Genomic DNA, 27,759 nt, shown 5'->3' on the forward strand with positions numbered 1-27,759 from the left:
CTCTGCTGTTTTAGCTCTGGTAGCAAAACAACGGCACTAAAATGTAACAAACCCACCCCAATTTCAAACCACGGTCCAATGAATCTGTTTATTTTCTCAGGGCCTTAAGGGTGAGGAGACATTACAGGAGGTGCTTCTGAAAACAAATATTGGGCCAATACCAAATACAATCAGTTCTGTTACTGATTTCCATGATCTTTCTATTAAATTATGCCAAATACTTGTCTTGTGTTCTTATTGCTTAATGACAAGGACTATAGGCATGTGTAAGCAAGGGAATGATCCATAATTTTGAAGGTAAAAGAACATCTTTGAAGGCTAAGATGTTTTTCAAGCCAATTTGCAAGGCTAATTTGTAGCATAAAGGTCAAGAAAATATTCCCAAACCTAACAAACAAGAAAGCCCTTCATTTAGGGAAGCCCAGACTAGTTAAGGGAAAACCAAGGTATACTTTAAGTCACTGCTATCCTCCAGGGGGTTCCAATATGGTTTTCTTGTGATCACCATCCCTCCCCCTTCCACCTGCAGGTTTCTTACTGCTGGAATACAAGACTGAAAGGGAAGGATATTAAGTGTAGGATTAGTGGTGAAAGAATCAAAAAGTGTTACAAATAGCTCAGGTGTTACAGCTTATTATATTTTGGGAGTTGAGAACTGAACTAATATTGGGAGGATCAGTTATTTTCTAGATTTTGGCAGTACGATCACCGCCAAGTGTTAAGTGCCTATTTTGTCATTTAGAAATTTCTGACAATACCAACCACTTTACCTGGCGTACTGAAGGAATTCATGGAAGTTCTGAATATGTACACATTTTAAATAAAGAAGGCAGGAAAAAACTAGAACAAAACATTATGGGAGGTTCTATGATGACTTCAGGAGAAAAAAATTCTACAAACTTTTTTTTTTAATTTAAGGTTGTATTTTTATGCCCTACCACCTTTCAGCTTTTTTTTTTTTTCAGTTTAAACTATAAAATGGATTTTGTTTGTCAAATTTGACATAGAGAATCATAAACCATTTTGTAACTTCTCACCCAAATATTAGGAATCACTGGTAAGGAAGAAGTAGCAAATGAATCTTGCATGGACAAAGCTATCCCAAAAACATTTATCTCAGGAAAGAAGAGCAGTTACCACTTATATAGGTCCCGTAACTTCTGGTACTTTCTGTCCACATCACACATTCCAGCTCTCAATCACATGTACTGACTAATCCTATGTGTATATTTTATCTCTGTGTGAAGACTATGTCTTTGAAGATAACAACCCTGTTTTAAAGTTCTTTGGTTTTTCTATAATACTCAGCACAAAATAATAAGAAATAGAGTTGGGTCCTCTGTGATTTATTCAGCTTCTCACAGAATGGAAACACCTGACATTTGTGTTGCACTCTTTTTCCAAAAAATGCAAAACATATTACAAATATCAAATCTCCTCATTAATCTGCCACATATTTACAATGAGCTGGTAGCAAAGACTCTTTCTAGTAATAATGCTATGACCATAAAACACTTGCATTTTCAAAGTACTGCTGCATACAGTTCCTTATCTTCTCATCACCCCAAGCTCTAGCCTTTTAGACAATAAGAACAATTGAGCAAAACTCTTGCCATATATCTTTTGTGGGGGGGAGGGATGGGGTACCAGGGATTGAGTCTAGGGGCACTTAAAACACTGAGCCACATCCCCAGCCCTTTTTATATTTTTATTTTGAGACAGGGTCTCACTAAATTGCTGAGGCTGACTTTGAACTTGTGATCCTCCTGCCTTAGCTGCCTGAGCGATGGCACTACAGGCATGTGCCATGATGCCCAGCTCATCTTTTAGATTTTGCCAGGGGAACCATTCTTTCTTGAAACTGTATTCACCAAGTTCTCCTAATACCATGCTTTCCTAGTCTTCCTTTTATCTCTCCAGTTACTCTATATCTGCTTCCTCTGAGGCCCCTTCTCTATTCAGGCTCTAAAATTACAAGTTCCTTGGGACTCTACTCTGGGTCCTTCTCTATCCTCACTCTGTGAGTTCTCTCCATGCCAACAGCTCCCAGAGTCACATGTGTAGCTCAGCCTACACTCTGCAGACCTGTATACACCTACATACTTCCTAGATGGTTCGAACTTGATAGGATCGACATGAATTATTTATCTCTTGTGTAGTCTTCCTCCCAAAACTACTTTTTCTTCAGTTTCCCACACCTTAACCAATGTCTCCTTTATCCACTCAATTGCTCATGCCATAAATTTGGGAGTTATTCTTGACACTTCTCTCCCTAACCCCATGTCAAGTCTGAACATTTTTGTTTAATGAATGAAGTCTCAGCCTAAGAGTTTCTTCTTCAGAGAGGAAGGATTCCTTAAAACCATGAATCTACATGGGATTCTCCCATTACATTCTTTTCATAGCATCCTGGGTTTTTCCATGTTTTATAATTGTATGTGTAATTATGTGATCATTTGTGTAACATTAACCTCTAACAGTAGACCACAAGCTCCATGAAGGTGGGGACAAAGACTGATTTGTTCATCCCTGTATTCCTAGTACTACAGTGCCAGGAAAAATGTTGGTTTTTATCTACAAAGAAAATAAAATCAGTAAGTAGAAGAGATATCTGCACTCTCATATTCACTGTAGCATTATTTATAATAGCCAAGATGTGGAATCAACCTAAGTATCTATCAGTGGATGAATGGATAAAGTGTGGTATACACACACACACACACACACACACACACACATACACATACACTCTGGAATACTATTTGACCTTAAAAAAAAAAAATGAAATCCTGTCATTTACAAATAGATGAAACTAGACAACACTATGTTAAGTGAAATAAGCACAGAAAAACAAATACTGCACACAGAATTGAAAAAAGTTGAACTCAAAGAAGTAGATAAAATGGTGCTGGGATAGGAGGTGAAGAGGGGGAGTTGGGTGATGTAAAGGGAAAAAAAATGTCTGTTAAATAAACCTGAAACTTTCCCCAAGATCATCTTTCTAAGCCAGGCCTGCACCCCAGTGCTGTCATCCATCAGTCTACTCACCAAAACCCCAAGGGTCACGACACTGCAGTGCTCATCCTGGAGGTGGTGAGTCCAGGAACCCCTTTCTTAAAGGTGATCTCACCTGGAAGAGGATAGTGGGAAAAAAATTCCTAAGTGGATTTAAAAAAATAAACCATATCAATTTGTCACTGAATACCTTAAGAGGAAAATAGGTTTCCCGCTTATTCTAAAATATCAGTTTACAAGGAAATTGTCATCTCCCTTGTAAACAGAATCTGCTCCCAATTATTAAAGGGTAGATATACAATCTGTAGATAATTCAAGGCCCTTATGGTTTTTTCTCCTTGCCAACTGCACATTTTATTTTCAGAGACTAGAGAAATACTAGGTATAATCAAAATCAGTTTTTTCTACTTTTTTTCTGGGGGTGGGTGAGTACCAGGAATTGAACTCGGAGGCACTCACTGAGCCACATCTCCAGCCCTACTTCATATTTTTATTTTAAGACAGGGTCTCACTGAGTTGCTTAGTGCCTCTATGTTGCTGAGGCTGGCTTTGAACTCTGAAACTCCTGACTCAGTTTCCCAAACCACTGGGATTACAGGCATGACCCACTGCACCTGGCCCAGTTTTTCTACTTTTGAAATTTCTGGGTATTTTGGTAGTGGGTATTTTTGCTTCTACCCATTTCTTATTAGTATACAGCATTGAGCACTGACTGCAAAGGTGAAAAGAAACAAAATTCCAGATAGGCTTTTGAATTTACAAAGTGAAAACCACTCATGGTTCCTCCCTCCTCTCAACTGCAATTCTACATGGCAAGCATCCAGCAAGAAAATTTATTTTCATATTCTTTGGAGGGAACTTAAGGCTAAGCAACCTGACCATGTGATCTCCTTTTATTTAATGCCTACTGTGTGCAAAGGGCTGTGTTGAACTGAGCTTAAGATTACATTATCAGAACAATGACTGGTCAAGCAGAACTATTTTCAACATCCGTCCTTACACAGTTATGACACTGAATTCCCACTTTGCTCAGAATTTACAGTCCTAAAATTGCAAGGGAGAATAGTTCCAGACTATCGTAGGGCCAAATTATTCAGAATCCTTAAAAGGAGATTCTATAAGGTTAATATAAAGTTTTAGGCAAATTCACAAGTAAACTTGATCAAGCTCAGAACCACCTCTAAGATTCAATTTCAACTCTTCCAGTGAAGCTTTCCTACTTCCCTGCTCTAAGTCAAGTTTATTAGAACTATGTCATGTTTAACAAATTTCATTTCTATGCTATGACCACTACTCCATAAAAGGCATAGTATCAAACTTAGAATGTGGAACTAAAAGGCCTCAGGATTCCATTCCAAGCTCATTTTTAACTTCTGGCATGCCAACTAATAAAAGGCTTCTTCTCATCAAAAGTATACAATAGGAGGGACCAATCTTTACCCACCAACAGGAAGACTGGAGGAAAGTAAACTATACATAGGACATGTATAGAAACCTTGGTCCACATAAAATATTAATGTATGCTTTAGTACTTAATGAGGTAAAAATGCATCTACTGTCCTTCAATAACTAACAAACTTTCAAAGAAACAAAATTCATATTAAACTGAAGAGTCTGGACAAAATTCAAGCACCTAAAAATGAATTTCAACTACATGATTTCAATCATTTAGAAAAATGGTTATCCAAAGTAGTATTTCAGAACAAAGTTCCATTCTTTGGGAAATTCTCCTTGATTGCCAACTATCCCCCGTGTGTCCTCTATGGCCACATAAAGCATTTTATTAACACTATTATAACACCTATAAAACTGTGGCACTGTTATGTATAGACAGAGGATTCCCTGAGGACAGTGTCATTCACTGCCTCAGCACCTGACACCCAGTAGAAACTCAATAAATGCTGGTTGATCCATGTGTTATAATGGGGTTGTACACTGCCACCCTTACCTTGCATTTATGGAAACCAAAGGTGACATGGCAAATTCCTGTTTAACTCCCACCACCTGTCTTTTTCCTCAGCCTTCTGAAGTGAGTTATGCTCAAGTCCCTGCTCACAGAAAAGTATAGGTAACTGCATTTGTAGTTTTGACTTGCATTCAATTTGATGACTTTTACCTTAGGAACTGCTAGAATAATGAACCAATGTAAATTTAGCTTAGAAGAAACCCTGTAGATACAAAAATGAAAATCTAACAAATTCAGACTGAATCCCAGAAGTTACGGGTTTATTAGCAAGTTCTTTACCTTTTAAGGTGTCCAATTTGCTCTCTTCTTCTACATCAGGACACACGAGCTTTCTGAAAATGATCTCTGTCACCCAAACAGAAGGGAATTTTTAAGTCAAAGTGGAAGGACACTAGCTAGTCCCACATTCAGTCCTACAAGACAAGATAAAAGGAAAAGTTCATATCCAAATTCATACTGATTCCAAAGAAAACTACCCACTCCCCAATTCTCTGTGGTCAAAGAAATATCCGGAAAAGGCAATAAGAAAGCACCCAGGTCAAAAATGGGAAAGGAAGGCAAAGCCCACTAAAACTCAAAATACAATTTGGAGCTAGGTACCCTGCAGCCCAAATTTAGCCCACCGAGGAATAGGCATGATTAATAGGTAATAGAGGAGCTTATAAAGCAAAATCCACCAGACACAAAAATTTCCTAAGAATTGTTGTTTTTAACTTTTCCACAACCAAGAATAGCCACCACAGTTTGCAAAATGGACTTTTGTTTCATATGTTCCTGTTTTCCAAATGGTAGAGATACTGAAAAATATCACAAAGCCTAAAAGGCAAGTGTCCATAAGATATGATAATTTAACTTCCAAAAATTGCTTGGTCTAGGAAAAAAAAATAGTAGGCATTCTTAACCTGGGAATCACTGACTCCCAAGGCTTCTGGTGGATAGACTTCAGGGAGGAGGTATGTCTATGAACTTCCTGGGAAAAAGTCAGATCTTCAACTGTGGTTACAGTTATAATAATTCATGAAAGTACTGGCAATCCTGTGACTGTTACCAAAATAACTACAAGATATTTTCATGTCACACAGTTGTTATAAATACCCTAACATAATAACTTAGCATGGTCATTGCTACTTCAAAATTACAGTAATATTAAACCTGAGGTTACGTTTTATTATTCAGTGTGTTATAATGAGGCACATATATCACTATATCACAACACTTTGATAACTGCTTCCATTTCATAACTAATTCTATGCATTTTATTTTGTGCATTTAAAAATATTCCCAGAAGGGGTCCTACATTTTACTAAATTGCCAAAGAGGTACATGGAATACAAAAGTTAAGAACTCCCATTCTAAAGTAAATAAAGTTTCTACACACTCAACTATCATATTCATCACGGCAGACAGAAGTAAATCATCCCACCAACACTATTTCATAGTTGGAGAAAACTAAACTGCCAGGAAGCAAAGAAACAAGTTCAAGGCCACATACACACAGAGTTGGCAAAGCCTAGGTTAGTACTCACAGCAACTATCTTTCTACTCTCTCAGTGACCTTCGCTTTCATTTCTGCAATTTTCATCACTATTCCTATCTTGTCAATAAATGGAGAGAGTACCTTTCAAAATTAATCTAAAACCAAAACTCAGACAACAGAACAAGACAGATGTACAAGAAATTCCTTTTTGGTTCTTGATAAGCAGGTTGGTATAATTGTTGCAACAGCTGAATTTAGTCTGCTAGTGAGATGGTAATTTTGCAGAGGTGAGAGAAAAGTTAGACTAATCTCAATCTCAGAGGTGCTCAAAGTACTTTGCAGATAGGCATTAACTTGATAGGCTGAAATGCAGTTATGTGTGGTTAGAGTAGGTAGCATTACCACTTCATAGATGGGAGAATAATATGAGAGATTTGTTCAAAGTCACCATAAGGCAATTGGAGAGCTAATGATTCCACATTTGGGATTTAACCACTGAACCAAATCACCACGATCAAATATATAGTTGATTACATGTTTGTGAAATCTTTCTATATATTTTTTTCTCCTACAATCCAGAGTTTTTTTTTTTTTTTTTTTGATTTACAAAAGCAGTCACTTCTGAAGGTTAAGGGGGGAATATCTCATAAAATAAATTCCAATGTATATAAGTACTTTTTTGCTTGTGCTAGTCATCCAAAAGTCCAGGTTAGGAATCATTTGTACAAGAGTCAGTTATGTACTACTTGCCTTATAAAAAAAGAATTATATGAAAATTGTTCTTCCATCTTTTAGCCAATGACCTCCATGTCTATCATATATTCTGAAACTATTATCTCCTTAAATTCAGTTATTACAAAAGAACATGCTAGTGGTTCAATACCAAATCTCTAGGTCATAAAACTACCAACATCTCACACACACAAACACCCCACTTGCTGAACTTTTCTAACTTTAGATTTTTCTCTTCTTATCCAAACATCAATTAACTGAACCCTCTTTCCTCAAAGCATTTTTATTTCACTTAACAGCTTCTTTTATTCACCCCTCTAATAGTCTGGGTCTTTTTCAGCAGTAAATAAAGTGAACTGTCTTAAATTTTTACGTAGGAGTATCATGTTTATACACACAAATACTTCTTTCTTGCCAAACGTCCCAGTCACTGGTTTTCAATCAATCATGTCTCACTGCTTCCACAATCATAGGTTCGACATACACTTAAATCTTACCATCCAACATTCTTTTGCTCCCTCCTTTCACCATTCAACTATCTTACAACTTATCCTTAACTACCTGCTAATTCTGATTCATCACTTTGTGCTCAGTGCACAAGAGCCCAAATCTGTCTCAAGAAGAAACATTTAGCTGGGTGTAGTGGTGCATGTCTATAATCCCAGTAGCTCAGGAGGCTGAGGCAGGAGGATGGCAAGTTCAAAGCCACTTATAAAGGCCCTAAAAACTTAGCGAGACCCTGTCTCAAAATAAAAAATAAAAAAGGGCTGGGAATGTGGCTCAGTAGTTGAGCAACCCTGGGTTCAATTCCCAGCACCAAAAACAAACATTTAATTCCTTAATAAATTAAATGCCAACAAATACTTCAACACACAACACTGACCAAAATGTAACTTCTAACAAAGCCACTCAATTTCTCACTAAAGTCATGCCAGGGAATTACCTATGTTCACCTTAACCAAAGTAAATTTGCATCATTTCTATCCCACCTTAGAGACTCTCTCTGCTAAGACACAGTTATATCCATTTCTCTACTTGTCTAATAACTTTATTAGTCTCCATTGGGCTCCAATTTAGACTCCTCTCTTACAACCCATTCTTTCTTACCTTCCTGAAGACCAAGGCTCTTGGAGGACAGATTTCAGGCCTCCTACTTCATGCTTGGTAGCCTTCACATAAGGCCCCCGGCAATAGTCTTACAGGCCTTGGCCCTTCCCTTTGGACATAATAACCAACCCTGCTGTTTTCCTTAGGATGTCTCCATTTCACCAAGCTCACCCAACACTAACCAGTGACATCTTAATAGTCTTGGCAACTTTCAAAGGCCAGCAACTAGGGTTCCACTTTGAAAATCACTGGTGTGTTCCACGACCCCCACAATGACTCAGTGACCTAGACATCACCAACTCACCTGCTGGAGTCCTCTACTACTCATACATTCTTCTTAGCTTTCACCTCAGCCCCCTTCAGCCTTCAACAAGTCACTGGCCTGCAAAGTCTCCTTTACCCCTCTATCCATCTCCAGGTTTTACGGACCCCACCAAACTCAATCTGAATTCCCTTATTAGTCCTCTATCTCGCCACTCCAATGCCCCTTCATCCCAGGACCCTGGGACGGTCGTATTTCCTCAGGTAACCTCTCCAAGCACCGCTTGGGACACACCTCTAAAAAACCGAAAGATGTGCCCGTCTCTTCCCACCTCTCCTGTGGCACCCCCACCTCCCCCAACAGGCTCCTCCAGACTCAACTCCCTAAATCCGCAGCTCCGACCCCCGCCCCTGTGGACCACCCCTCCTCCGCTACGGCCCTCCAGGGCTGCGGCTGCTTCTGCCCCCAAACCGGCTCTCCACGCGCGGACCTGGCCCCCCCAACCCCGGCTCGGGTCCTTCCCCTCCCCCTCCCCCGAGGTGCCACTTACCCTGGAGGCAGGAGTGGGGGAGGGGCGAGGAGGAGCGGAGCAGGGGAGGGGGCTTCGGTCCGGGGCGGCTCTCAGCCCCGGGGGGCCGGGGCCGGGGCCAGCGGCAGCGGCGGCGCAGCGTCTCCCCCCGGCGGCGGCAGCGGCGGCGGCGGCGCCGTCCCACTCCCGCAGGCACACATAGGCTCCATTGTCCGCCGGCGCCTCCCCCTTTCCGGCTCCCCCCTCCCGGTACCGCCCCTTCCCCCTCCCCTCGACCCTCCCCCAGCTGCACCGCGCCACGAAAGGTACGGCCGGCCCCGCCTCGGACGCGAGCGGAGAAGTGCCCCCTCCCCCGGCCCCGACGTCCCGCCCGGCGGGGAATGGGGACCGCCCCTCCCCGCCTCGGCGCCCGGCCCCGCCGCCGGGAAGGGCCCGCCCCCTCCAGGGGAATGTCACCAGCCCCCCTCCCGGAACGCGTGCAATGGTACCAACCCAGCCGCTTCCTCCTCCCCCTCCCCCGCCTTCCCGCAGAGGCTCCGCCCCCGCTCCCCGCCCACCAAGTAGCCTCGCCTCCTCGGCTCCGCCCCGCCCTCCAACATTTTACTATGGGACCGCCCTACCGGCACCACCTCCTGGTTTGCATGGACACGCCCACCAAGTCCCCTTCCCAGCCGGTCACCGGGCCAGAGGTGACGCCCACTCCCCACCTTAAAGCGGCAGAGCCCTCTTTCTCAACTAAAAGAACCTCCCAAAGGGCCGGTGGGGTGAGAGGTGCGGCCGGGGGGTATTCTCTCCTTTCCCGCACCCTCCTCTTCGCGCACACTCACCCGGACCCCCCACCGCCTTCTGCAGCTCTGGGAGCAAACGAAGGGGACTAGAAAAGGCGCGGAAGGGGGAAGGGCTGCGTGGAATTTGGCCATCTTTGACAGAAACGGAGTGGGAGCTGCTGTAGGACCGGTCTTTCCCTCACTCTTCCCTGCTGCCCTGGTCCCGGCCTAGTCCTCAATCTTCAAGGCCACCTCCTCACACCTCTAAGATGCAATTTCACCCTGCCCCTTTCCGGTCCCTTCCCTTCACCTCTCAGTGTCTGTGCTGTCTTTGCTATTGCGGGCTTTCTCCCCTCCCAAGGGAGCAGGTCCCCCTTGAGGTTGCACTCTCCTCTACCCTCTCCAAAGCAGATTCTAGCTGGGGTCCTGCAGACAAGGTGACTGGTGCAGGATGTCCTTCCTTGTCGGGCCCAGCCCAGCCCCGCCCCGCTCAGGCATCGCTACCTAGTGCCCACACAGGGGACCTTCTGTCCTGGTCTTCAAATCACTTCACAACCACAGTATCGCTCCCCTAATTTTTTGGAAAACCTCTAGTGTGGAAAGCTTAAAGCCTGTGGATCCCGATACTGTGGCTGTCCACGGTGAAGTGAGAGGGTAGCCGGTTAGACTGCACTTTTTCTCAAAAGGAAAAGTGAAGGCATCATGGTTAACGCATGTTGCTGAATCAAAGCTCAGATTTAGGCTACTCCTGTTTTATTTGTGTGGCCCTGTTGCTGCCGAGACCGATTGTTATTACACACCTGTCTGCTCTGCAGCCCTCCCCAGAATACATTGTAGTTAATCTCTGCGACTGTGCTTTGTAGGGTCTTGATCTAAGGCGCCTCTGCAACTCAGTGCACTGCCCTAATGGCTCTTGTAACTCAGTTAAGTGAAGTATGCCTAGGTTAGAATGTACTGCATTTTCTCAACAAAGATAGGCAACACAGCTAAGAGACCTAGATAAATTTTCTTCTGCTCTTGCTTCTGTTACCCATGATTTTAACCAGGATACCTATTTCTGTGTCAATTTCCCTATCTATAAAATAGGAAACCTTCCTTGGGGCACCCTTTTAATGAATGGTGCTATTGTAAAGAATGGTACAAGAGAACCCTAAATGTTGAAGCTGATTCACTGCTTTCCAAACCACTTAAAACCCTTAACTGGCCATGTAAGTTTCTTGACATATCTCCCCATCATAAGATCCTATGGAAAATTGTAGCAAGATGTTTTCTCTTTGTCTTCTGTTGTGACTGAGGATATAAATAAAGAAACCAATAATGGTTGTAAACAATATAAACTAAGAGTAAGTGAGGGATTCCAAATAGGAAATAATTAAAATAAAATGCTCTTTTGTCAAGTTTTGTCTATAGAATATTTGATGTAACATAGCCAAGAACTTCTGTAAATGGAGGCGGGGGATTGAGGGTGGGAGAGTCAGGTATGGTACAGATGTAAGAAAATACAACTAAACCCAGAACATGCAAGATACATTTGGAATTTCTAATGTAGGTGGAAAGAAGGACTTATAGGGTATATAGATAAGATTGTATCTGCCAAAATAAGCCTTGAACTGGGGTATTCCAAACTAGATCACCTCTGCTCAGCAAGTTTAAAAATACTCATAAGAAGGCATGAATTAAATATTCTTAACTGTTTTTGCTAGGCATTAAGCCCTCATGCAGTCATATGTGTCAGAGTTCAAAATTATTTTTGTTATTGGAACGAAAATACAAAGGAGTACTAAGTATACAACACTAGGGTAAGAGGAATAATATCGAGAATTTAAGGATGCTATGTGCAACCAAAATAAATGGATGTTTTATGAGAGAAAAAAAGAAGAAATTAAGCATGCTAAAAGTCACAGAATCTAAAGGTTAAAGTTTCTGTAGTAATATTAATTTAGTTATATTACACATGGGATGGAAATGTGTCTTAAAATATTTATGCTATTAAATGGTTTATTTTACTAGAATATCTGCCATCTAAATTTTCTAACTTCCATTCATTTCCTTCTCACTTGAGAAAGTATTCTATTTTGGTGTACAAGAATCTGACAACGTGTGTGTGTGTGTGTGTGTGTGTGTGTGTGTGTGTGAACACTAATGGATAATGGAGAAGTCATTTTTAAAAGCATCCTATAAATAAATGCTTCAAACGGTTGCTGCTTCTCTAGAATTCTAAGATAAGGAATATTTTTTTTAATTCAGATGGTAAAATTGTTAAAAAATAAAGGCTTTTGACACTAAAGAAACCTAGCTTTGATTTTCTTAGTTACTGAAATGTGCTTCTCATATGGATGATAAGCATTTGCTGTATTGCAAACATGGGAGGTGGAAGTTTGGCTCCTTCTTCAACTACTCATACATAGCACTGGTGTTATTATTTAGGTTTGCCTCCAGTCTTTCTACTGTGTGCTGCACTTCGAATTGAAAGTCCAAGTGCTTTTGTTTCCTCAGCTCTTGCTAAACATACCTGAATATTAGAATTGGAAGGAACTCCATTCTGTTTCTCAGATGAGAATTCTGACATGTAAGTTTAATGATTTGCCAAGATTATGCTCTCTGTTATGGATTAGAATTTAAATTCAACACTCCACAGCACTGTTCTAATTTCCCAAGATTGTTCATTCCTAATACTACTTACAATTGTAGAAAGAACAAGAAGATCTACCTTAGGAACAACGAAATTAAGACAAAGAAAGGTTGAGCCCACTCAGCTCGTGTTAGGGTTACAAGAGGCTCTAACAAATTCTTCCTACGGTCAAAGTCCTCAACTTGACCATGGGTTCCTGCTGCTTGTACTACTTATGACCAATTCATCTACCTCATTGTCCAAACCAAAGCTAGTGAATTTCAACACCAAAGGAATACTGACAAGGAAGTCATACTGACTCAAAATGAAAGATTAGAATGGAATGGCATCTCCTGACTTTTGTACTGCTGTAGTAACACAGGCAGGAAATGATTTCTTCTTTGGGTTGCCCATGACAGGAGAGACAAGTCTCCTCGCCTTGCTTTCACCAGCCCATTGAAGGCCATGGGGGAATGAATACTAGCGCTTCATTCCTGCTGGAAAATGTCTCTTGTGTAAGGTAGAAATCAATATTCCCCCTTCCTTTCCTCCTGTAGCTTCGCCTTAAACAGTTGGCACTCTGATGAAAGGTTGGATACTGTTTTGTGTCAGCACAGATGTGCTTTCCACAATCTGGGAATTAGAGGCACCCTGTTTGTGAAGCTCTAGTGGATCTGTGAGAGGATACATCTCTTCGGAAGTCTCCAACAATGTTTACCTCCTTTATTTTCATGCTTAACCTATACAGTTGTGCCTCTTAACTCTTTATCATTCTGCCTTCTAAAATTCAAACTTTGTGACATTCAACCTGCCATTTTCCTGGGTACCAAATGATAAAATTTCAGTACTGAAGTCCTTCTCCACTTTTCTGACTTAACCATATGGTCCATCCTGCTTAACATGAGACTCTATAAGTGTCCCATGTGCTCTACCCATTCCTCCCCAAGTTGATTGATCTTCAGTTCTTAAAATGCGTTCTTATCCCACTTCCCTCTTCCCCCTCTATTTCCACTAATTTATTATTTCATCTCTTATTCTTAACTGCTTTCCCAACAATCTGGGTAAGAGTTCCTACTAGTTCATTTGATTCCTTCTAGACATTTACCTAAGAAATAATAAAATTATTTTTTTCCAAGTTCTGCATTTGCTGCTGTACTCTTCCCATTTTGCACAATCAACCTCTTCACAATTTCTCTGGAATTGCTACTCAACCACTTCAGGTTTGACTTCACTTTCTTGGTTTGCACGCTGCCTTCTTGGACTCCTTGACCACTTACCATTGAGCAATGGAAGTGCCTAATGCTGATATGTACCCACATTTATTCATTTTCACCCCTGGGCTGCCAGACATGAGACCAAGAAAGTGGATCCCAACCAAAGTTCAGGTGATGAAACAAACTGAACTTCATTACTTACAACTTGGCAATTGTTTTATGTATTCTTATTGTTGCCTATGACATATTCCACAGAAATTATTCCAAGTTTTGTCCACACTTCTTCTATATTGCAGGATCAACCTGTTATCTCATTCCACCTCTCAAGGGCCTTGCACAGTTTTCTCCCTTCCAATGGCTTTCTACCCTTTGCTTCTGTATTTTTAGTAAAATCTTTCCTATAGCAATACTCTATTTCCCCATTTCTTTTTCCTCCAGATTTATCTAAATGTTAACTGCCTCTCAGTTCCATTTCCTCCTGTCAATAACCCAACCATTCTACTGAAATGTTCTCTCTAAAAGACCAAAAATAATTGCCAAATCCAACTAATGAAGACCCCCCACCTTTTTTCCTTTAGCTTTGAATTCTAAGAAGTGATGATATTCATGTTTTGTCTTCTTTATTGATTCAAATTATTTCTTTTATCTCCAAACTGTGGGTGCTCCTTAGAGTCCTTAGTTCTTTGATCATCCTCTCTCTCCAGTTTTCCAACTTCAGCCATCACCTCTTAACACATAACCAACACATCTGCAAGTCTAACACAGGCCTCACTTGAAATTAATCCTGCGTTTCTGTCTTCTCCTCATCCATAGAGAGGGACTTCACATGTCAAAAACAAATTCACCCTCTTTCCAAAGTCTCCCCTCTGAATTTCTATGCCTTTCACCTAGACTCAAAACTTCGGGGGTAATCCTGACTCTACATCTCCTTTTGTCCATGTATCCTCTCAGTTACCAATATCCACAAATACCTTCTTAAATTGATTTAATTGTTTTCTATTTCCAGATTGGGATTGTCACAACAGACATTCCTGCTTCTCCCCCACCAGTTGATTCTACATGTTTTTTCCAGCTAGATCTCCCTGAAAGACCTATCCACATATATTACAGTTCACGCAGTGCCTATTCCTCTAGAGTTATGTAAGCCACAGTGATACTTCAGGACCATCTACTCTAAGATCCTAACAATATGGTATAATAGAAACAACACTGGCTTGAGAGTCATATGGACCTGGTTTTAAATATTGTGCTACATTTCATTAATCAAGAAACTTCAGGCAAAAACAAAAATAAAACAAAACAAAACAAAAACCCTTGTTTTCTTTCTCATTCATTTCAGTAGCAGTTGCTCATATTACCAATTTTAAAATATAGCCTAAATATGCAAACTTTTAATATCACCTACTTTTTACTGTAGGTCCCAGTGTCCCCCATATCTTGAGAGCAGAATCTCATGTCTGTTTTTGAATAGTTTATTGTTGCTATATTTATTGAGTATCTACTAAGTACATGGCATCTTTGGGATCCAAAAAAATAAATCAGATATGCAATTCTGTCTCTGAAGTTCAATCAGACTTGCATGGAGAGTTCATGTGTTTTAAATTTTTTTTTTTTTTTTTTAGTAAGAGCCCACTGTGTGGCAGGTGCAAAGTACTGAATGAAACTCAAAAAACAGCAGACATGTTCCCTGATGTTGGGATCTGGGATCTATCAAGCTAGGAATACTGACAAGAAAACATTTATAAACAATTAAAATAAGTGCTATGATATGGAGAAATACCAGGTGTTGGGGGCATACAGAAGAGCGGTATCTATCCAGACCGGAGAGGTAGGAAATGCAAAAAAACCTGAGCAGAATCTTAAAGAATGCGTAGGAGTCAGCCAGGCAAAGGACTCAGCAATGTGCAAAGGCTCAGCTGTGTGACAATGTATATAAATAACCACAATGCAAGAAAGAAGGTAATAAATAAATGGCAGAGCAAAGGCACAAAGTAAAATGGCTATCAGAGGAGACACATTATTTGAGGGGGAGGGGATGAGCAAAATCTGCTTCATGGAGGTGGAGGTATTGAGGTAACCTGAAGGTCAAGTTGATTCCAACATGCAGTGGGGCCAGATGCCTCTGTCTCCTCAGCACTCCATGTGGTGTCCTACACACAACAGGGACAGCACCTTGTCTACTGTAATGATGATGGGGACCGTAGCTAGGTTTTTCTCATGAAGTTTGTTCCTGTTTTCCCAAAATGCTTATAAGAGGAGACTCATGATTCAACAGAGCCATTTCTGGATAGAGGGGCTCGGTTAGACTGCCTGGTTTTGAATCCCAGCTCTGCCATTAGTAAGTTGTGTGACTGTAGAAAAGTTACTTAACTACACTAGGATTCATCAACTGGAGTAATGTTATTTTCCACCTACAGCATTGTGGGAATAAATGAGTGACTACATAGAAAAATCAGTCAATAGTGTCTGGTACACAGTAAGGATTCAATAAATGTTGGTGATTATTATTACTGTTATACTGGCTACTGTTATTACCCAAAATGAACCTGACTTTAGGGGAGATTTTAGGGGCCATCAAGCCCCTTGACACTTCACTCATTCTCATGCTTAATGTCACTCACCAGTATCTTCTTAATGGTCCTGACTTGCTCCTTTAAGTTCTGCCATTAGAAATTCATACCTTTGGATTTAAAATGCCACTTCCCCAAGCCCTTGGGAGGATAGCACAATAAAGGGTTAGCTCTGTTTTATTTTAAGAAGTTATCTGGCCATACCTCTATCCTCCTTAATTGCTAACTGCACTGAGGGAATATTGTGGGGAAGAAAGAAAAGGCTAATTCTGAAGCTTGGAGATCTTTCCCCAGAACTCAAGCCAGAAGATACTCAGAGGACTTTCTGAGGGCAGTAAATCCACTGGGATTGGAAGAAGGGGTTGAAATTAGAGAGAGATGCCAAGAAGTGACGAAGAAAACAAGGTTGTTTGTGCCAATAAAGACAGGTCTTACTAACTTACACAGAACTGACCTTGATTTGGGAACTCTTTGTCAATCATCCCTTTCTACACTTTGTGCTGTGTTTTGGAATTAATAATTTTGCTCAGCATCAGTTCTGATTCATAGTAGCAGAGGATGCTAGACAGGTGCTCAAGGAACCCCTGGTTTAAAATCTCATAATGACTTTACATGTTTGCTTTCTTACTATTTATCAGATAAGAATTAGTAAGTACCTACTATGTGTCTGGTGCCAAAGTAAGTAGGATGAGAGTTTCAGCAGAAGCTGAAGAAATCTTATAGTCCAGTTGAGGAAACGACAACAAAAATGTTTAATAATAATTAATCATTTAATTGAATTACAGACATAACACAAACAACAAAATTTCAGGGGAAAAAAAGGCAATGAGTAGAGTTTGGAGTAATGAATAATGATTTCATGAAGGATTTGAAATTGAACTGGCCTTGAAGGATGTGATTTGGATGGTTCCAGTAGAGAGGATGACCCAGGAGAGACAAGGAGCCAAGCTAGACATTGAAAGGAGCACAGTATACATGTAGGCAGAATATGATAATAGCAAAGATGTTTAGAAATGATCATAATGATAGATGCCAACTTTTGAGTACTTAGTATGTGCATGTGTCAATCACTATTCTGAGGACACAATAACCCCATGAGATATGAACTGTTATTCCTGGTTTATAGTTGAGGGAACTTTATCTTTCTCCCTCCGACCCCCTCCTTCCTCCCTTTCTCTTCCCCCACCTCCCGCTTTCTTTCCTTCCAGTAAGTGGGATTGAACTCAGGGCTTCAAACATGCTAGGCAAGTGCTGTAGCATTGAGTTACGTATCCAACCCTCTTTTATTTTATTTTGAGACAGGGTCTTGCTGAATTATAAAGGCTGGTCTCAAACTTGCCATCTTCCTGCCTCAGCATCCTGAGTTGCTGGAATGACAGGAGAACAAGATTTAGAAAGGTAAGTGACTGCTCTCAGTCCTGCTACTAGAGTAGTGGAGCTGATATTCAAGCCAAAGTCAATCTGAGGTGAAGGAAGTTAATCTTCCCACATTGTAGCCTCTCTTCAATGTGCATGGAAGGATCAGTGGGGAATACAGATGGATAAATAAAGTGGGGATTCATTACAAAGAATATAATTTAGAGAAAACATACAAGAAAGATACATTGTGAATTCTTTTCTAAAAGTTTAAAAAATACAGTTTACTGAACTCTGCCTACATGTGTTATAACTGCACCCATTTTACAGATGGGAAGACCAAAATGGAGAGGATGAATGACTTGTCCAAGACTTGCAACTTTGTGTGTTTCTACCGAGGGTACTGGGGATCAAACCCAGGGCCTCCTGCACACTAGCCAAGTGTCATACACTGAGCTACACCCCCAGTCCTTCACAACTGTGAAATAGCATAATGGCACAAATATGATTGCTGGGATAGTGGCAATACCTGTGTTCTTGCTGCTGTCCTGCACTGCCTCTTCTTGAGTAAGGGAAACACCATGCAAAAATAACAACATTGCAAATTTCATGTTATTCTTCAAAGCATTTTCATATTTATAGCTGCATCTGATCTTTATGAAAATCATGTGATAAGCTTGGGGGATGGCCCCATCATAATGAATAATAATCATAGTCAGAATAATCACTGAAATAATAATAGAAGCCAGCACTGATTTTTTCCCATATGCCTGGCACTGTGCTAGAGTATATTATACAATAGCTTTTACTATAGAACAACTCTAACAGATAGTTTCTTTTATTGAACAACTTTATAAGGTAGGTTCTATTATTAAGTTACTTTGCACATGAGGAAATAGCTCAGAGAGGTTAAGTAACTTAATGAAGTAGCTGGGCTCAGATAGGTTACAGGAATAGCCCAAGGTCACATGACAATGCATAGTGACTCCTGAACTGGCACACAGTTCCCTGATTCCACATCCATGCATGCCCTTTTCATGTTACTATTGTAACAATTAATCTCCAGCTTCAGAAAGGAAGATTTGAGGAGAGAACTACAATAGGCAAGGAGAGCAGCTAGAAGCCTGCAGAAATTTAGGTGTGAAAAGATGCAGATTCAGGAAGGGTAAAGGGGAATGAGGTGGTAAATTCAGGCACCACCTGAGAGAAAGGTTGTAGAAGCTGACTTTTGTAGCACATAAGTAAAAGAGGAAGGAAGAACAGTATAAACTTTGTTTCTAATCACAGTATTAGTGGAAAAGAGGAACAGTGTGATCAGAAATAGGAGGGATTCAACTGTGACACTTGCCTACAATAAGATACCACATACCATCTAGGGATGGTAATAATAATAATAATAATAAGAATAAGAATAAAAGGTAAACAAGACCAAGTGTTGGTGAGAATGGACAGAAACTGTAACTCACATATTGCTGTATGGGAGTGTAAAATGATGCTGCTACCATCTGCTAAAATAGTTTAACGGTTTTTTAAAATAATCAAACATGAGTTTAATATATAATCCAGCAATTCTACTTATAGATATCTACCTAGAAGAAATTTTTAAAAAATGTCTATGCACAGACTTATATGTGAATAGCCATAGCAGCATTATTCCTAATTAGCCAAAAAGTGGAAACACCTGAACGTCCATCAATTGATTAATAAAATATGGTATATCTATATACAATGGAATCTTTTTCAGCAATAAGGAATGAGCTACTGAAACTTACTACAACATGGAAATATCACAAAATCACTATGCTAAGTGAAAGAAGTGAGATGCAAAAGACTACATGTCATGTGATTTTATTTACATGAAATGTCTAAAAAAGGGAAATCTATAGAGACAAAAAGAAGATTAGTGCGGGTGGGAATGAGGACTGGTTGCAAATGGATATAAGGTTCTTTTCCATGTGAACAAGTATCCTAAAACCAGATTTTGGCAATGGGTACAAATTTACTATAAATTTACAAAAAAAAAAAAAAAAAAAAAAATCATTGAATCATAATGCTTAAAATGGGTTCATTTTATGGTATATACATTATACCTTGGTAAAGCTGGTATTTTAGAAAGCGAAGCTGATTTGTGAGGGAAAACAGTTAAGTTTTAGGGTTATGACTGACAATCAGACAGAGAAGTAGAAATGTTCTTTTAGGTAAGAGTAGACTGGGGATGCAAAGGTGAGAGTGAAAACTATAAAAATGAATGAGCTCAACCAAAGAAAATGTTTGCAAGAGAACAGGAAGTTGCCAGGGGCAAAACTTTTCATGTCACTATGTTTAGAGGCAGTGATGATAATATAGCTGAACTAATATGGTACTCACTTTGATAACAACATGTCCAGTTAATCATAAAATTTACTTGTATCTACTAAGCTCTCACCCACTGAGAGCAGAGGTATGTGCCCCTCAACACTAGGGTAAATCTGTCTGGGAGAAAATTGCCTCTGAGTGACTGAAATACACATGGATAACTGGGAATGGACTGAATGTGTCCCTTGTATTTTGGTGTTAAAAAGAGAATTGTACATACAATTTTACCCAAATTAGAAATAATACCAGCATTAGGGAGTGCAGTATTTCAAGAGCAATGCAATGATATTTCAGTTAAATGATATTTCATTAACTACCAAGATGGATATTATGCCAGGCCACCCCTGGAATCAGGCTCTTTGGCCCTAATACTACCTTCTGAAATTGGAAGAAGCCCGTACAAACTCTCGGAGACTCTCTGCAACTGATTTCCCTCTTCTGAATTTGTGGCAAACCCTCCTCCTCCTGTCCTTCCCCCCACCATGCTTACGGACTTCAGAAAGTGGGTCCTCCCAGGCCGGGAAACTAGATCTTTCTCCAGGTCCTGATACCTTAGCACCTCAGCTAATGGAGGGAAAACCCAATCATTTTATTTCTCTTTCTTTTATATTTCTAATGTAAATAAAGCAGATTTAGACTACTGTCCTTGGTGGTGAAACAAAGGGTAAAAAGTAAGAATCTGGGAGTAGTGTAGGAGGAGTGCTGGGGAGTGATATTCACCAAATTATATTGCTATGTTGTGTGCATGTGCAAGTATGTAAAAAGTCCCATCATTATGCACAGTTATAATGTACCGATAAAAAATGTGGAAAAAAAAAGAATCTGGGAGTTTCAGGTACAGAGGCGGAGGAGTGCAGAACAGAAAGTTTAGGGTCTGGAACAACACTGGCTTTAGCATCACTCAGATCCTGTCAGAGGGCTTGGCTAAACAGTGCTTTTGTTTTGTTTTGTTTTGTTTTGTTTTTTTGGTCAGCAGTACTGGAGATGGAACTAGTCAAGTGCTTTACCACTGAGCTAAATTACCAGCCCTAAACTGGGACTGAAGACTAAGACTAGAATTTTGGATGAAGGCAAGATAGCTTTCTTTTTCCAAACTTCTAACTGAAGTTGTTCATGTCCTTCAATCATAAAAATAGGCAACAGAACAAGGTGATATAAACAGTCTGTGAATTTTTTACCAATTGAATCACAGATATTCCACAAACCAATAATAGTCATCACTATGACAAAATTACAGTAGTTATTAAACCTGCCAGTAGACTTTATTGTTTTAATAAAGAAGCATAAATATTGTTTGTATTTCAATGTGTATTACTTGTCTCGAGATACATATTGCAATACAAACGTATTGCAAATTTGATATTTTGAATATTTAGATCATTATAACTATTTTTGTAATCTTATGTATTTAATTTTATGTGTTTAAAAACCATTATTCTATCAGTAGAATATTCTATCAGTAGGCGTCACCAGATTGCTAAAGGGACCCACAACACAGAAAAGTTTAAGAAACCTGGGCTGGAGAATTTTTCCTAGTTCCCACCTAGCTCCATTAAAAAAAAAAAAAAAAAAAAAAAAAAAAAAAAAAGCCTCCCTACAATGCCTGAAATCCCACCATTACAGAACATTTCCTTTGGGTTTTTAAGATTCCCATTAAAATGCAAATGCCCCCAAAGGAGAAGAACTTCTCCGAGTGTTATTAGTTAACCCCTTAAATGGGGTTGTTTAGCAGCTAGCTGAGCACAACATCTTACAATTCAATTAAACAAATGTTTATTGACCTCCTGCCATGGGTAAGGAGCCAGGCTTGGGGATAGGGAGCAAAATCTTCCAGATTTCTCCCCTCAAGGGTGTTTGCAATCTAATAGGGGGACTAAAACAAGTTCAAATGAGGCAAAGCTTCGAAGAGAAGCTCAAAGAGGAAGAAGGACCTGGGGAGAAAAGGGATTCATGCATGCATGCGATCTAGGATTGAGTAGAGACACAGTGCCAGGCCTGTGCTAGGTCCTTAGAATACAACCTTAGCCAAGTTCACTGCCTAGAGTTGAAGATAAAATAGGTAAACGCGCGTTATATACTGTCTTTGGCTTCCCTGTTGGGCTATAAAGGTCTGGGGAAGCGCAGGAGGGAGGACTTAGTGCCTGTGGGGGCGGGGGAGAATCTCGAAAAACTTGGTGACGAATGTGTCACGGAGGAAATGACATATGAGCTGAGTCCAGTAGGATAAGTTTAGGAGGGAGGGAAGGAGGGAAGGGATGGGGGAGGGGCAGGCATTCCTGGCGGAGGTATGTGTACCGGGCCTACTCGGAGGATGCATTTCGGTGTGCTGGGAGCATAGGCATAGTGGAGTAATCAAGCAGGAAATGGGACTGGAAATTGTAAAAGGGGGCTGTGTTGCGAAAGGACCTTAACTTTATTGCTAAGAAGTTTGCATCCTATCCTTTTGGGACAATCCAAAGAGACTTCACGAAGGAGATATTTGAGCTGGGCCTTAAAGCATGAGAAAAATTTCAACAGGTGGAGATGGGACCAGGAGGGAGTTTCAGACTAGAAAAACAGCACACTTAGGGACCAGCTGAGAACTCTGGACTCGCTAAGAGTAAGCATTCCACCAGAGGAGTATGTGGTCCAGCAGTGTGGAGCACGTGGATCATCTGGAAGCGTGTTAACTGCGCAGGTTCTTTGCCCCAGAGCCAACCCGCCAAATTAGAACTAATCAAGGCAATCGCTGGTCTGCCGAATTCCACAGGTGATTTTTAATTTTTCATATTTTGGTACTGGGGATTGATTGAACGCAGGGGAGCTTTACCACTGAGCTACATCCCCAGTCCTTGTTATTGTTTATTTTGCGACAGGGTCTCACTAAACTGTTTAGGGCCTTTCTAAATTGCTGAGTCTGGCTTTGAACTTGCGTTCCTCCAGTCCCAGCCTCCAGTCTCAGCCTCTCAGAGTTAAAGGGATTGCAGGCATTCGCCACCGCGCCCTGCCCACAGGTACTCTTGATTAAATTGTTTACTGGCTAAGTAGAAGAGAAGGCTAAAGAGGAGGTGGCTTTGAGGGCCTGGTAAGAATCTGTACTTACATGGCTCCTGAGAATGGACCCAGTGAGAAAATGGTATTTTTCAAAACTGTTTAAGGCAGACTTAGGGAACAGAAGAGTTTAGAACAGAACGTGTAGGAAAAATAATGGCTATTCCAGTAGTCTAGATAGAGTAAGGAGGACTGAATTATGGTAGGGGCAGGGGGAAGAAAGGGAAGAGACAAAATGTAAAAGATATCTGGGTGGCAGATTATACTTGGCTCACTGGGCAACAGAAGTGGGTGGAAAGGCTGAGTCACAGATGACTTCAGGGATCTGAGTTGGGCAGTGGGGAAAACAGCAGGGCCTTTAAGAGAAAAGCAGGGGAATGACTTAGTGAGGCAAGTTATGTGTTTAGACACAAGTGCCCAGCCCAGAAAAGCCAGTAAGTGGATATTTTGAGTAAGCATCCTACTGTGGTTAGTGGGATACAGGATAGGGCACAGGTGGTACACCAGGGCTGGGTTCAGGCAGAGGAGGGCTTATGGGCTGAATTTTTCACCATTTTGTTGAGGATCCCCTAACAAGGTGGCAAGGACTCTGAGCTATAAACCCAGGCAATTCCCTTCTCTTTTCAGGAGCTCCCTTTTCATTTTCTTGTTGGAAAAGCAGACAATAATAAAACTTATCACCCACTCATCTCTTGGGAGTGCTGCAAAGAGCAACCAATATACATACATAAATAAGTTTAAACCTCTCAGCAAGAACACAGTGTGCTAGAAATGCTAAACAATCATAAATTCAGCCACCCCTTTCACCATGATAGTAAACAAGGTGTCTTTTTTTTTTTTTTTTTTAAAGAGGAAATGTAGTTAACCAGGTACCAACTTTGAGGTTGTCTGTGTAGTCCCCTAACAACTAGTAATTAATTCTAAAATCTTGATTTTCAAGAGTTCCCTCATTAAAAGGTCTTAGAGTGACCCTAATACCTCCATCAAACTGCAGCCCAGACTATATAGCAATTAATTAACATGAAAATTACTTTATCATCCTCTGAGTTCTTAGTATCACATGTGTGACTAATATCAACATACAAACTGCAGGTAGTCCCCACCATCTTCTTAAACTGTACTCTTTGTCACACCCCTGAGGTCCGTCTCTTGGCAGAATGGTGCCATATAAAATATTCAGTTCCTGGATAGGATGTGTGCAACCTACGCGGCAAGAGGACTGTCAGACAGAAACACTGAAAAAAAAAAAAAAAAAAAAAGCCCTCCTAAAATGACAAAGATTGCAAATCCAGTTTTAAAGGAGCACATCTCTAATTATATGTTCCATGCATAGCAAATCTCTTTTAATAAATTCCATCACAGTCTCTGCTCCCCTAAAGAGCAGACCTGATAGGTAATAACTCCCCTCCTCTGTGGTAAAATCCAATTTTCACACCTGGTAAATGAAATAACTCCACTGTGAACCAAGGGCAGGTCGGGGTGAGCCATTAACAGAAGGTTAGGGGCTATGCATCATGTAACAGCCCTTCTGGGAACCCCTGCTAGAGATTTGCTCTTTTCATGCCAGTTGATGCTATTTGGCCAGAAAACCTCCAACCTCCCAGGTTACAAGGCTTAAGCTGTTTCATTTGGAGTGGTTATGAATGAACGCTATGGTTCATGTTTTACATACGTGTGAGGCCTGGCCCTAGCCTTTCTCTTCTATTTGGTAGGAAGATTTCTTACTGTTTGTGTAGTTTTAGAAGATAGGCTTATACTACATTCCTGACAAATGACCAAGAGAAGGGATGATGCTACTGACATTTACAATTGCAAAGGGGTAACACGTGGAAGAAACAGAAAAAACATAAATCCAGAAATCCAGCCAGGGTCTGTATCCAGTGTAGATCTAATAAAGAACAAGGTGGACATCATAAGGAATCAGCAATGAACATACACAAACACACCACTGAAGAGAACTGGAATGTGACAAAGAATACATCCCAGGATACGTAAGAGTTTAATAAAGTGATAATCACATGTAAGTGGAGAAAGGAAGGATTACTTAACAAATAATATTGGAGTAATTGTTCTACTGTTAGGGAGAAAATTTAAGATCCTCTTTTCATGCCATACAATTAAAAAAAAAAAAATCCAGAGAACTTAAAGAGATAAATACAAAAGAATGAATCATTTAAGAGAAATAGAAGAAAATATAGGTGAATATTTATTGAAAGTTGGAGAATCTTTTCCCTGAGAAAGATTCTGAGAATGAAATCAAAGGAAAAAATAATTTAATAGATTTGATTCCATTCAAATGTAAAATTCTGTATATAAAAAATCATGAACGGTAGACAACCTACTGGAAACTAAAGTATTTGAAACAAATGTAACTGTAAATAAATTAAAAATTTTAGTATATAAAGAGGTCATACAAAGAGATATGAAAGATATAAATGCCGTGGTTGAAATTTAACATTTTTTCTTTCTCTCTCTTTCACATACATTATTAACAGAAAAAATTCTCTTGAACTTATAAAAAAAAACTTTTATAACTTGTAATCAAAGAACCACAAATAAATTGTATTTTCCATGAGGACTTGGCACATGGCAAATTCTTGATAAATATTTGTTGCCTTGCTTAAATTAACAAAGAAAATTCCAATTTTCAATGTTGATGTATGTGTCAAGTGAACATTCTCATGTGCATCTTGTAGGACTGCACACTAAAGCAAGAATCGGGAAAATTGGGGGTTTTTTTGCAGGGAGGGCATTGGTACAAGGAATTGACCTCGGGGTGGATTAACCACTAAACCGCATCCCCAACCCTTTTTGTATTTTATTTAGAGACAGGGTCTCACTAAGTTGCTTAGGGCCTCGCTAAGTTGCTGAGGCTGACTTTGAACTTGGATCCTACTGTCTCAGCCTCCTGAACCACTGGAATTACAGGCGTGTGTCACTGTAACCGGCTGGTAAAGTATTTTTGTAGCAGGCAGATAGTAAGTATTTTTGGGTTTGCAGGCCATACAGTATCCATTGAGACTACTCAGCTCTTACACAGTAGGGTGAAAGCAGCCACAGACAATGTGTAAATGAATGAGCGTGGCAGTGCTCCAAAAATACTTTATGGACACTTAAATGTGAATTTCACATAATTTTCATGTGTTGTGAAATATTATTTTTCTTTTGGTTTTTTTCTAAGCATTTAAACATGTAAAAACATTCTGAGCTTATGGGCTGTTCAAAAACAAGCCACAGGACAGATTTGGTCCTGTGTCTTATTGTACTGTGCCATCTCTTGTACTAGAGTAACATTTCTGGAAAACAGTTTGGCACTAGATTTTAAGAGACTTTAATAATGCCATACCCAGGCTTGTGGGTATTAAAATAATCAGGAACAAATATCTTTTTAAGTAAAAATTTTAAAGTTCATACTCTTTGTCCTAATTGCTCTAATAATTCCTTTTCAAGGAATAGTTTATAAGGCAAAAGGAATTTATACAAAGTGGCATCTAAACATCTGGCAGAATGAGAATGGTACATTAAAACTTGGTACATTCATACAATGAAATATTATACAGACATAAATCTTTCAACATGCAAAAAATGCTGTATATAACAAAGTATGTGAATAATTAAGATACAAAATATGTACATTATTCTATCCCAGTTTTGCAAAGCATACATGCACCTACGATTTATATGGATAGAAACATATATGCATAGAGAAGAGTTGAAAGGAAATTCAATGAAATGTGAATTGTGCTCTGGATGCTGGGTTTATGAATGATTAAAATTTTCTTTATCCTTTTGTTCTAATTCTCCACCATGAACAGTTATTACTTTTGTAATCAGGAAATAAACAAATATTTTATCTTACATAAACTGGAAAAAATCCAAAATCAGAAGTTCACATTGAATAGAGAAGAAATAAAGAAAAAGTTTTCAAATTCAACCTAGATGTAAAATGCTGACAAAACTGCAATGAAAAACAGACCCAGGCAACTGAAAGTCACCAGGGTCTAAAATTCATGCAACATCACCGCAGGAGGAGGAAAAAAAAAAAAAGTTCTGATCAAAAGCAGCTGAGACCTGGAGTCTACAACTGACTCTACACTGAATGTATCCAGAAAAAGAAGCATGAGCTTAAACGCCATGCAGATCCTTGGGTACAAAGTAGCTGGGGGACTCAAAAGGTTTCCTTTTTCCTACCCTCCCAGTACCCCTGCCTTCTGCCCCCCCCCCATAAAAATAAAAAATAAAATAAAAAACCAAAAACAACAACAACTCTCCTTTCAAACTTTAAAATAATGGAATTCTACAACTAACCCTTGACTTGTTTTATTGTTAAAGAATTATGGCATCTTTCTTTCATGGTGTCTCTCTTCCAAGCGTTAACAGTCATTTAACAATTGATGTATCTTTTCCTGGACAGTGAGGATGACAGGAATTAGGACAATTTAAGTAAATAGAGGGCTGCCTTAACCAATTTAATATTTCACAGCTTGCTCCAGAACCTGACCTATATGTGACTAGTATATGGCCATCGTTTAGGGGAGCCCATTGTATGCCAGTTCTATGCTATGCCTATATATATTTTGCTTTATTTAATTCGAATAAAAAGTCAGTAAGGAGTTCTTTCCCAATGTTACCTAAACAATTATCCTACCAGACAAGACTTACCACATAAGGCTTAGAAGGGTCAAATAATTTGCTCTGGGTCATCTTGATAATTAGCCATGTAAAACCTGAATTTCAAGTCTGTGACTTGAAACACTTCTAAAAAAGC

General features: G+C 39.9%; 2 protein-coding genes and 1 pseudogene across 10 annotated transcripts in view; 2 read left to right on the forward strand and 1 right to left on the reverse strand.

Annotated features, from left to right (window-relative positions):
- Window positions 1-27,759, reverse strand: part of Bcl9 (BCL9 transcription coactivator) — a 79,994-nt gene that overhangs the window by 14,881 nt on the left and 37,354 nt on the right. For 5 of the 9 annotated variants that reach the window (XM_047517216.1, XM_047517189.1, XM_047517206.1 and 2 more), the window contains exons 1-3: window positions 9,110-9,311; window positions 5,261-5,394; window positions 3,049-3,130 (exon numbers count right to left, since the gene is read on the reverse strand). The gene's annotated coding sequence lies outside the window, so the exon portion shown is untranslated. Of the gene's footprint in view, window positions 1-3,048; window positions 3,131-5,260; window positions 5,395-9,109; window positions 9,312-27,759 lie in introns of those variants that run through there. The other 4 variants (XM_047517154.1, XM_047517160.1, XM_047517168.1 and 1 more) reach the window with 3 other exon arrangements.
- LOC124989163 (extensin-like) lies at window positions 6,729-9,966 on the forward strand. Its single transcript, XM_047559163.1, has 2 exons — window positions 6,729-6,745; window positions 8,955-9,966. The coding sequence occupies exons 1-2, from the start codon at window positions 6,729-6,731 to the stop codon at window positions 9,964-9,966; spliced, it is 1,029 nt and encodes a 342-aa protein (XP_047415119.1).
- LOC124989253 (60S ribosomal protein L10a-like) overlaps window positions 17,623-27,759 on the forward strand; it is a 137,895-nt pseudogene continuing 127,758 nt past the window's right edge.

Source organism: Sciurus carolinensis, chromosome 1 (genome assembly GCF_902686445.1).
Source record: "Sciurus carolinensis chromosome 1, mSciCar1.2, whole genome shotgun sequence".
Lineage (NCBI taxonomy): Eukaryota > Metazoa > Chordata > Mammalia > Rodentia > Sciuridae > Sciurus > Sciurus carolinensis.